This window comes from Pipistrellus kuhlii, unplaced genomic scaffold (genome assembly GCF_014108245.1).
Source record: "Pipistrellus kuhlii isolate mPipKuh1 unplaced genomic scaffold, mPipKuh1.p scaffold_m20_p_13, whole genome shotgun sequence".
Lineage (NCBI taxonomy): Eukaryota > Metazoa > Chordata > Mammalia > Chiroptera > Vespertilionidae > Pipistrellus > Pipistrellus kuhlii.
Window position 1 is genome coordinate 21,600,584 of NW_023425438.1, and position 12,027 is coordinate 21,612,610.

General features: G+C 43.2%; 1 protein-coding gene across 1 annotated transcript in view; it reads right to left on the minus strand.

The window, feature by feature from the left end:
• The window catches only part of LHCGR (luteinizing hormone/choriogonadotropin receptor), a 52,307-nt gene that overhangs the window by 6,170 nt on the left and 34,110 nt on the right, over nt 1-12,027 (minus strand). The window contains exons 7-10 of the mRNA XM_036435265.2: nt 9,944-10,012; nt 4,715-4,789; nt 3,253-3,438; nt 228-308 (exon numbers count right to left, since the gene is read on the minus strand). Coding sequence (XP_036291158.1) covers nt 228-308; nt 3,253-3,438; nt 4,715-4,789; nt 9,944-10,012 — 411 coding nt within the window. The remainder of the gene's footprint in view (nt 1-227; nt 309-3,252; nt 3,439-4,714; nt 4,790-9,943; nt 10,013-12,027) is intronic.

The window sequence follows — 12,027 nt, forward strand, 5'->3', positions numbered from 1 at the left end:
GTACTTATTTAGAGAGGTTTTTCTTTTAACCAGTTGAATGAGATACCTGATCAACTGGATGCCACTTACAAATAAAAGTTCTCATTTTAAAGTTATTTTAAAATGCTTTGCAAACATCCCCCCAACCAGGACTTTCATCGAAAGAAAATTGTTACACTGATAATACTAATAAGGGACACGCAGAATGAGATGGGGCTTCCTGAGTTTCTTCGCATGCAAATACTTACAGGGTTTCATTATTTGGTTTCCTCGCTGTGCTTTCACATTGTTTAGAAACGTTTTCAAAAATGGAAAATGAAAAATTCTGCCTGAAAGAGAAGAGGTGGAAAAAAAAATACCAGTTGAGCTTTTGGTCTTCAAACTAAATCTGGTCATGTCTATTTATGCTTTGTTCATCTAAATTCCTTGCCCATTATACCAGCTTCATGTTCTGCACTATTGTCCTAGCTGAATCGCTTCCTGGAGAGAGAGCAGAGGCTTCTGAATTGTCATTAGAGTGCCTCCAGCTTTGATGAAATGCTTGAATGCTAAGTGTTTCGTGTGGGCTCTGAAGAGGAAAAAACTTAAAAATTTGTCAGATTGAATCAGTTTTTTCAGTGCTCAATAAAAGCTGCCTTTATGGTATATTAAGGTTTGCTTCTTACCACTCTCCTCTCTGCGTTCACCTTGATGAACAAATAACCCTTCAGAGTTCATGGCTTTGAACTGTAACTGGGAATCTCATTTTTAAGGGTTTGAAGCTTCTGGACCTGACATTATGTGAATTTTCTACTCCCCTCTCCCCCAGGAGTGTATGTGGGTGCTTCTTTTTCCTTCATCTTTCTCTTTTAGTACTTTGGCCAATAGAAGGGGGAGAGAGTGAAGGCAAAGAATTAAAGAAGGCATATATGCTTATATCCTTGAAATGAAACCAAAGGTAGGAACAAAGGAAAAGTTGAGGAAGAAATAGAAGAATTACAGCAGGCTTTGAGAACCTCAATCTTCCCTAAGGAGGAAGGAGATATGAGGCAATCCGAACTGGGCATTTCTATACACTATCCTTCCCAATATTGGCAGGACAGGTTCTTTTAGGAATGACTGTATAGAATCAGGAAAATGGAGAGTATATCTGAACTATTTGACCCACTGGACTCATTTTATTTATTTATTTTAAAAAATATATATTTTATTGATTTTTTTTTACAGAGAGGAAGGGAGAGGGATAGAGAGCTAGAAACATCAATGAGAGAGAACCATCGACCATCTGCCTCCTGCATACCCTCACTGGGGATGTGCCCGCAACCAAGGTATATGCGATGCCCTTGGCCGGAATCGAACCTGGGACCTTTTAGTCCCCAGACCGACGCACTGAGCCAAACTGGTTTCGGCCACTGGACTCATTTTAAATAATCAGCTTGTCATTTGGGGTGAGGATTATACATCCTGAAATTTGAATAAAATGTGTGTGTGTGTGTGTGTGTGTGTGTGTGTGTGTGTGCGCGCGCGCGTGCGCACGCGCGCGCGCACGCTGGCTCTAATCTGACTCTAAGAGGTTCTGAGTGTACTAGTCTTCAGTTAACATGAAATGTGGTTGTTCTTGTCCTTCAGATAATAGCAGTGGGTTCTGTCTATCTTTTTTGAAATTTTAATCATAGATACCAAGGAAGTTTTTGGGGCCCTTTGCCCAGGCAGCTGTGAGCATTATCCAGACTTAACAGCTGCAGGGCAGAGGGTCACTCAGAGATTGCACAAACATCCACTGGCCCAGCTTCAGGCTTTTCATCCTCATCAGCATCCAAGGTTTCAAGCTTTAGGGTCACGGAAGGAGGCAAGTTAATTCCACTCAAGTCAACCCCTGTGTAACTACATTCCCATTGTACTTTGATACTGGCCCACAATTGCATAATCCACTCCCCCCTTTTATACCTAGAAGTAGTCTCTTTCATCTACTGGGGGGAAAAACACACACCTGAACTAAAGTATTGCCAGTAATTTCAGAAAGGTTGTGACAACAACCTTTGTCACAAAAGAGGTGTGCAGAGTCAGCTTTATCATAAACCACTGTCTGTACTGTTCTTCTAGTTGGCCTCTCACCAGCTTTGCTCACTTCCAACCCATCCTCCATCCTGCTGCCAGAGTGATGTTTGGTAAAAAGAAGTCTGAGTAATTTTGCTTTAAATTTTTCAGTGGTTTCCCATCCTCTAAACAACTTGGCCTGGCACTCAGAGCCTTGTCATGGCTCACTTCACCCCCATTTCCTATTCACCTTCCTTCGTGTACCAAGTCTCCCTGTCCCAGTTTTTCTGAATGACTTTCATCCTATTGTCTATTGCCTTTGTGCCTTCACAGGAACTGTTTTGTCTTTTTGGCATGCTTTCCCCCACACCTGTCTAGCCAACTTCTACCTGTTCTTCAAGGCTCAGCAGAAGTCACTTCCTCAGGGAGCCTTGCATGAGCCCTCTCAAACACACAACCAACCACGGAACAAAGCAGACTAAAAAAAATAGGCAAGAAAACATCAGAGTGTGTCACATGTGAAAAGTTAAGCTTTGTTTTGTTATATATGCGATGTGTGCTGGGTTACAATGTAAAGAAGGTATTTTCTATGCATCTTAGTAAAAAAAAAAAAAAAAAAAAAAAGGTTTGGAAAACAGTGCTTTAAGGAAAGAATGAAACTCTGCACACCCTGCCATTCCATTCTGCACTGAAGTGAGTCAGCTGAAGTAGTAAGATGCCCCTCACTGGACACAAAGCAGCCAGGAGTTTGAGCTTTTTTTGTTCCCTAAGCTGGTCCTTAGGGAGCTAGGATTCTGTTCGGAAACAGAAGATGGTCTGCTGCTGTGAGAGAAATAGCTTAAAAACTTTCTGTGGGGATTTTGTCTATCTTTTATTAAAGAGGAAGACATTAAAATTTATCCTCTTGAGGCTACTTCCCCACCTCTTAAGGAATTATTGGCTCTGATAAGGATTAGAGCTAATTGATCTTTAAAATGCCAGTTATGTATCCATTTTACAGCTGCTATGATAACCTAATAATTTAAGACTATAATTCAATTAACTCAGAATGGAGTTCAGAGGTCTCTAGCTGCAGGGTGAAGTGACTCTTTGGAATTGGTTTTCAGGAGGAAGCAGGATGGTTCACTTTCTTCCTGTCTCTCTGAAAATGGCCTAGAAGGCAGGGAGTGAAAGGGCAGGGAGCCCTCCACCAGTTGTGTTTTGATGTCTAAGCTGCTGCCACAGCTTGGCAGGCTTTACTTATTGTTTTTTACTTACTCTTTTGTTGGCAAGTTTCTAAAAGCACAGCAGTGGCTGGGGTAAGTCAATACAGCATCCAGGAGATTGGTAAATTTTTCTCTTGATGGCAATTTTTTTAAAGAATAGGATGAGGTGGCAATTAGCGTCTGAATGGACTCCAGCCCATAGCTAGGCAGGGCCTGCAGTTTGGTGGAAGAAATATCCCTGAACAATAAAAGGGAGAAAGGCTTTTTTATTTATTTATATTATACATTTGATTCATTGAAACCTCCTCTGAACAATAGCCTCATTCTAGATGTGAGGAATGTTTTCTTCATCTCACCTTCCCCTAACTTTCCATTTCAGTTACTCTCATTAAGATCTAAATTCAAAAAAGCTATGCTGTTTTTTTTCTTATGCACTCTATTATTCTTGTCAAGGTTGAGTATAACTCCTTGTACCTGTCATACATTCATTAGCATTTCTCCGTCTCTCCCCCCTCTACCTCTTTCCACTTAGCAAAAGTGAAATAACTACCTGCTTTATGAGACAGCAGGCACATGTGATGACATCAGCTTTAGTGCTCTACCCCAGGGGAAATAGGGCTTCAGATGCCTTGGTCTCTGATTGATCAAGCTCTGCAGGGTAGGTTTTCATGAAGCACAGGTGGCTACCCTATTCAGAGCTGCTGTGTGGCATGAGCCATCATCTACCTGGGTAGCAGAATGCATGTCCTCTAAAGGCAACCTGGCTTCATCAAACCTGGCTTCATCAGTCGAAAGCAAGCGGCCATGCAGGCAGAGCTGTGCAGGGAGCTCAGGTTTTGTAAACAAGGCCCTGAACTCCTTGATTTTTCTAGATGAGGCAATGTCCAAGGAAACACTGATCAAGTTAAATGTGAGGAGGAAGAGCAGTCAGTGGAAATTTAAAAACTGCCCATCTTCTAAGAGGCTGCTGCTGATGTCCCATGAACTCTTCCATCAGCACAGCCTGCCCCCCCTCCATGCCCCAACCCACTCAGAAAACTTCCCCAATACATGGGAGGGGATCAATAGGTGATGGATGGACAGGAGAACTTGACAACAGGGAATGATGTCTAGTGTTGGCCTTGGTGGAACAATCAAGGCAGGAGACCTGCCCCAGGGACTGCAGACTTTTGCTGCTATTGTGTCCTTATCAGTTTAGGTACCAGTGTTCTTATTCTGCTTTATAGAGTTATCTAGTGATATACAGATTTGTTAGGGATTGAGCACATGACTCCGTAGGCCTTGTTGTAGTGGTAGTGGTGTGTGTGTTGGGGGAATATATTTTAAACTGGGATTCTAGAAATGACAAGGTCTCATTACAAAGGAGTGGATCTTTGATAACAGATTTTCAGTCTCAGTGACAGACTGGAAGAGAAAATATTTTGGGTGCGTGGGTGGAAGGAATTCTTATAGACACCTCTTAAATCCTCAGGCATAATGAGAACAGCTCCTTGGGAAGTAAGATATGTACTCACAAGATATTGGGCCCCGTGGCCCCCTGGAAGGCTCTGTGGTGCATCTTCTTCAGGTGTGCGTTTCCCTTCAGCTCCCTGTGGAGAAGGACAGTGTCCTTAGTGGAGTCTGCACCTCCTGTGTAACCAGTCACAGCTGTGTACACCCATGCTTGGGCCAGCCTGTGCCTGGTGCTCAGGGTTCAAGGGCTCAGAGTGAAGTGGGAGAAAAACATGCTAATCTTGGCAAAACTGTGAAATTGTGTGTTTGACCCCGCCTTTCCCCTGTGATTTCTCCTACTGGCTGGAACCTTTTTGTCCTACAACTTAAAGAGCCCTGGGGTTATGGGCCATGACTGTCACAGCTGGGAGGAGGAGAGTGCTGCTCCAGTGTTCAGGGCTGGAGGGTGAAGTGCAGCCTGCCCTGGATCAAGGCTCTCATGTCCTGACCTCGGAGGTCTCAAAATTTACTAGAAATATATTCAGGTTTGCAAATACTTTCCTTAAAAAGAAAAAAAAAAAATAGGGTTCATTCCATGTCACCCCTTTTATCATGCTAATTGCACTTTTCCCACCCCCAAATGTATTGTATTTCTAAGTAGGTGAGAAAGGATGGAAGTGCAGGCTGTGGAGAAAATTACTTGGGAGCCCTGCTGGTCTGTGTGAGTATGTGATCATTGCCAGGTGTGCATATTGTGGAAGCAGAAGGATTCAGGGCCACCGCTCTTGCCTGTGGCAGAAGCCCAGAGCTGCTAAGGCAGAGGCTACCTGAGGGCTTCTGTTCCCTTTAATTCAAAGCAGCTCAGTGTGAACGCTCAGGAATACTCCAGGCTTGTCCTGCAGAGTAGCCTCCTGTCTGGGCCCTGCGGCTGGGTTCCAATCACAAGCCCTTCTCTACGTGGACAAGGGAGCTGGGAGAGGAGCCCCTGGGCTCCATCTTGCCAGCCTTCTTTTCAGCACTTTCTTCCTAAAGAGAAGGGTGGGGACTCAAAGAGCGTTCTGGAATCCCTGGGCAGGGGGCACAGTGGACATCCACTGTTGGTGTGGTGATTGCGAGCATGGGAACAGGATTCTTCTGCTTCGTGGTACAGCGTTACATGGCAGAACAGATGCTCCAACACCCAGCCTCTCTCCTGCAGGATGGCTAGGCAATTACCTGGCACATCTCACAGCGTTCCATCTTCTCCAGCGTCTGCGCTTGTCTCCATGCAAGAGCCCTTGCATCTTGCTCCCTGGGTAGCTGTTTTCTAAGTGCTTCTACTAAGTGTGCTCCTTGGAATCCCTCAGCCCTTACATCAGAAGGCACCCGTCAGTCCCACATCATCCCTTTCCCTGGGTATATTTCCACTTTCAAAAGATGAGGCTGTCAGAGCCAGTTGCTGTTTAAAATCTAAATCAAAAGAGGCTTTCCTTCCTGAGCTTCCATAAGTTCTTCCTGATTTGGTTTGCTTTAATTATGTTCAGTTCTGGTCACAAATTGTTGAAACTGAACTCTGTGACAAATAATTCTCATGTCAGCCAGGTCCAATTAATTTTTCAAATTTCATGAAAGCATCTTGCATGTTTCACTAAAATTCACATCTTTCTGTATACCGATAACTGCATTGTGGAACTTGGTCAAAAGTAAATCAAATTCATCGACCACGTTTTTCTGTAGGTCACTTTTGGGAACTCTCCCAGGTGACTTGGTCCTCCTGTTGTGAGAAGCACAGTCAGCATGACCTTTTGAAGCAGAGTGGGGATCTCCCAAACTCAACCCAAAGCTTTCCTAACATGGTGCTCTGGGAATGAGGTGGCCTGACTCTCAGACCCCTCTGGAGGTGTCTGAGAACTACCTTCCAATACTGCTCCTCTCCACCCTGTCCTGCCTTTGTAAGTAGTGCGCTTGAGAACTTGACAGAGCTTTAGTGTCATTCTGAACACCTTTGGACAGGCCTATTAATGGGGAAGGTGTTAGACCTTGGGCTGAATGTAGAGTTTGGAACTTTTTCTTAACAGTTTTGAAATCTCCTCCTCCTTTTGTGATTAAATCTTTCAATGGGTCTTTTTGTTCTTAGGAGAGAATTCAGACTTCTTTCCATAGCCCCTCAGTTCTGCATGATTCGCTCCTGCTTTACCTCCAGATTTATTGCACACCAGTCTTCCCCTTGCAGATGACCCTCCAGCCCCACCAGCCTCCTTGGAATTCCTGGAGCTTAGAAATTTCGTTTCTTTCCCAACTCAGGACCTTTGCATATGCTGCTGCTTTCTGTAACACACTTTCCTTGCTATTGCCATGGTGGACTCCTTGCCATCTTTTAGGCTCAGCCTAAATATCATATTCTCCGTGACTCTATCCCCCAGCCTTCAGTCAGGTGCCCTCTGTATTCTCGCAGAGCTCGGCGATAGGTTATTTTCTTCAGAGTATAAATCACTACCTACAAGAAATTAAATTACCCCCTTTTTGTCTGTTTCTTATGCTAGAACAGAAACTTCAGGAGGACAGGGAATGTTTCCACTCTACCATGCAATCCAGCACTTCACAAAGTGCCTATTATATTGGTGATGCTTAATAAATGCTTTTTGAATGAATAAATGACTGACTTTTATTTCTGTTCTTACTTTTCTCTTTCTCCCAACCATGAAGTATGGGGGACTTAGAACCTACACTGGTTTTATTATTCGAGGTCCACACCCATTCTGGCATCTCTGAAGCAGCGGAGACTGCTGACCGAGCCCTCCCTCCTGAAGTCCTATCTGACCTCCCAAGGTATACTCCACTGGTTTCCTCCCACCTGGTTGTTTTGGTTTGGCTTCTCTTTCTTATGTCTTGTTCCTCCAGTTTTATATTCAGTCCTCTTATTTCCCCCCTTGGGCAGGTGACCTCAGCCACAAGCCCCCTCTCTTCGGATAACCGTGATGTCTGTGTCTCTAGTTCTGAGCTTACCCTTTCCACCCTGTGTCCTTCCTGCTAACAGATGACCCTCTCAGAGCTCCACTCTCACACTCCCATCCCAGAACTTTCAACAGGTTCTCATTTCCTACAGAACAGAGTCCAAATTCTTTTCTCTGGAATCTAAGGCACTTCCTACTGTGTCCACTCACAATCAGAGCTTTCTAAAAGCTTCTATTTGCTGGTCTATGAACACATCTCTTACTTCCTCTCCTGGGCCATTCTTTTTGTTGTCCTTGGCCTAAAATGCATTTTCCTTCTGTCTTTGCCTCTCTTGGGCCCAGCTCAAAGTCTACCTCACAAGGCTTTCTCTGGTTTCCTTCTCCATGTCTTCTGTTTCAGTTACTACTTAGTGTACAGTTTGCATACCATTTGGAGATGCCTCTTCCTAGGCTTTAGGCTTCTTTGGGGCAAACATCAGATTTATTCATGCTCATTTCCTCTGAAAATATAACATGTTCCCTTCAACATAGCTGATACGTGGCACACACTTGTTGAGTGAATAATTGAATGAGGCATCTAAGAGCACTGTGCCAAGAGAGGATAGGCCTCTAATTTAGATTTGGCAGAAACAGATTCTATTGGCCAGAGTGGACCCTTCATTAAATTCAAGTCAAGAAGAAAATGATGGGAAATTTACTCCATGATAGGAAAGATAACTTTTAAAAAGCTGCAGTTTCTTGAATACTTAGTATGTGCCAGACCTATCCTAAAAGCATAAAAATTTAATTTTAATTATTATTTACTCACTGATAATTATGTGATGTAATAAATAATTAATAATTGAGCACATACTCTGTGCTAGGCACTGTTTTAAGTGCTGAGAATACAAAACAGACCTTTTCATTTTCAGGGGTGGGTATCCTCAAAACAAGCCTATTAGTGGCTCCATTTTATGGATGAGAACACTGTATCTTAAATAGGTTGAGTAACTTCTCCAAGGTAGCTGATAAATAGTGGGATTGAATAGAGAGTCCAGTCAGTGACACTTAGGTCTGTTCTCTTAGCCACCAAGTTATGTAGCATGGTATCTATATAAGAGGGTCTTTGATTAATATCTATTATTAAAGTAAATATATTATGTAGACTTATGCTCCTCAACTTCAGACCAGCAGCATCAGCATCTACTGAGAGTTTGTTAAAATTGCAAATTCATAATCTCTGTCCTAGACCCATTGAATGAATGTCTCTGAGAATCAGGCTCAGGAATCTGTGTTTTAACAAGTTTCACATTATTCTTATGTGTGTTAAAGTTTGAGAAGCACTGGTGTAGACTATATTTTATATGATCTACTTATTTAAAAAGTATTTTTTATCTATTTTCCTTAATTTTGACTATAGTTGGGGTTTTCATGTGTTCTTAGTTTTTATTATACACAGCTGTAGTGTGATCATCAGTCACCTTGACCGTTAGGGTTCAAACAGCTTTTGCCTGGCAAGCTTTGCGCATGAACCACTCTAATAGAAAAGGAGCCTTACAAAGAAAGAGGTTGAGAACAATGAAGGAACCAATTGTTTGGGATGCTCCCCTTGATTTAAAAGCTGCTAACAGTGGGGTCAGGCCTGGTGTGGCTCAGCGGTTGAGCATCGACATAGGAACCAAGAGGTTACCATTTTGATTCCTGGTCAGGGCATATGCCTGGGTTGTGGGCTTGATCCCTATTGGGAGCAGGAGGAAGCTAGTCAGTGATTCTCTCTCATCATTGGTATTTCTCTCTCTGTCTCTCCCTCTCCATTCCTCGATGAAATCAATAAAAATGAATAAAATTTTAAAAATAAAATAAAAGCTGTTAACACTTGGGACTCAAGTAGGGTGTGGTGAATGTTATTGGCTCCCTCACCTGGTGGAAAATGAGCAGCCTATTCCCTCCCCTCGCCCACCTCCCACCCCCAGCAGTAGGGAGATGGGACGCTGAGTGAGTCTGCTATGGCTGATTAGCTGGTAAATGGCGTTACCCGATTTCTCTGCAGTGGGGCCAGTGGGAAGAATTTCTTTGCTGAAATCATGCTGCCTCTAACACACCCTCAACCTGAGCACGGGGGCTAAGAGGGAGGCTGAGAGACGGCGGCACCTAAAGTAGGGTGTTGAATATTTCAGCAAGCTGTCAACTTCAATGTATTCTGGCTGCATCTATCTTTGAAATCAGGGTGCTCTGGGGTTTCCAGCCAGCCAGTTGCCTAGTAACATGCATGAAACACTGAGGACTAGCCACTTGAAAGTTTATTTTTGTCCTGAGTTAGTTGCTGAAGATTGAATGTGGTCTGGTAGCCAGAGTAATATATCATTTTTATTCATGAGCTGGGGAAACGAGCGTACTTACAGGGAAATCAGCGTCGTCCCATTGAATGCATGACTTTGTATTTCTTCAAACCCATTTCCATACAGTTTGCTGAAGAGCGAAGAGAGAGGGTTTAGGATCGAAAGAAGCGGTTTGGAATCACACATCCTTCCTCCTGTGATGTTTATTGCTAAGATGGTTATTGGCATTCACATGTCTAGCTGTGTTTCACTAACATTTTAGATTCTAAGCGCCTGGTAAAACAAAGTTTTATTTTTTGCTCCAGTTTGCCTCTACCTCCACCATTACAATCTTCACCACCACCAGGTTTAAATGTTTATTAAGTATCAGATACTTAGCCAGCCATTGTATGTATATTATATGATTTAATCTTCATTGTCATTTTCATTATCCTGATAGGAAACCTAAGCCTCAGTGTTGTGCAGCTTGCAGAAGATCAAAGAAAGCAGTGGCAGAACTGGGATTTGAGGCCAAACCTGTCTGACTAACACTCAGATCTTGCCTGCGGTTGTGCAGGCCTGCGTGTGCACTGGGGCTTTCTGGGCTGCTGAAAGCTCAGGGCAGAGGAAGCCTCCTGTGCTGGGCGAGCTGTCCTTTTTCTGGGATGAGGGTAGGTTTTGATATCACATCTGGCTCCACAACCAAGAAGATTTCAATGTCTGTAAACAGTTCTTGAAGAACTATTAGTGGATAATGAAATCAATATAGTTGGGTGCAATCAGCGCTTAAAGAAGAATATAGAGGTGATTAGGACAGAATGGAAAATATTAGTGTATTTTGGATGCAATTAGGGTAGTGTTGTTTATGAAATTTTGTTCCATAATTTTTGTATGTTATATACACAGATAAATACACACACACACATGTCTGTCCAGAATAAGGGAGGCTTTTTAGAACACAGATCAGTGCCGGGGAATGCTGGAGTCAGAAGGTAACTTGAAAAGAATCAAGTGACACCCCTTAATTTAGCTAGAAGGAAATAGGATCAGAGAGGAAAGTGACTTGTCTAAAGCCCACAGGAGGCAAAAATGGGACCAGAAAACACTTCGTGGCTCCTAGCACATCCGTTTTGCTGGTTTTATTTTTCTTCCCTGAGATGATTTATCCCTTCTCCTTCTTCCTGCAGGCTGGGTTTGATTTGGAGGCTCACCTTCCCTGGCTGCCCTATTTAAACTACCATCTTCCCCTTCCCTAGCATCTCAACATTCCCCATCCCCCTTCTCTGATTTGTTTTTCCTCTTTTGCTTTGCCACTGTCTGACCCACAAATATGTTATACTTGTTCATTGTCTACCCCCGCCCCCAGCAGAATATAAACTCTTCTGCTCTCTGCAGAATCCTCTGCATCTAGAACAGTGGCTGGCACCTGGGATGAGTATAGTAAGTATATGTTAAGTGAAATGGATGAACAAGTTTATGGAAGATTAATTTCTTACTATAAATCATAGTCCGATGAGCTTAAGTAGAAATATTGGTATAAGGTCTTCATGAGCAATGATGGAAGACTCAGGTGAGAAAGGGCTGTGGTAAAACATAACATTAAACTCCTGTGTCTGGCAGGGTCCTCTCTTCCCTCTATGGGGCTGCTGCAGCTGCACAGCCATGTCAGGAACAGGCTGCCGGATGTGATGTGAGAAAGGGTTTAGATATATTCTCCACCTGCTCTCTCTCCACGTAGCTGTCACCTGAAAGCACTTGGTATCTGTATGTAGTGTTTATGTATTTCTACTTAAGCTCATCAGTATGTATGTAGTGTTTATGTGTGTAATATGTGTGTATTTTTTTGTGTGTGGTTTCCATCAGTCCCCAATACACCTGGAACAAATCAGAATATAAACATATAGAAGTGGGACTCATGTTGAAGCATGTTATTTGAACATTGAAATTCAGAAAATACAGTGGTTATGAAATAATCATAAAGTCTTATTAGATTAAGTTCAAAGAGAACAGGGGAGGATATTAATTCCTTCCACAAAACCCTCAGGCCTCTCATGCTGCCTGTTACCTAGCAGGGGCTTGATCATCAGGCTGGTTAGAGCAGAGGCCCTGTCCTACCACAGCCTTCCTGGCTTCCCCCGATCTCCTGTGCTTCTGTCTGGGAGTCTT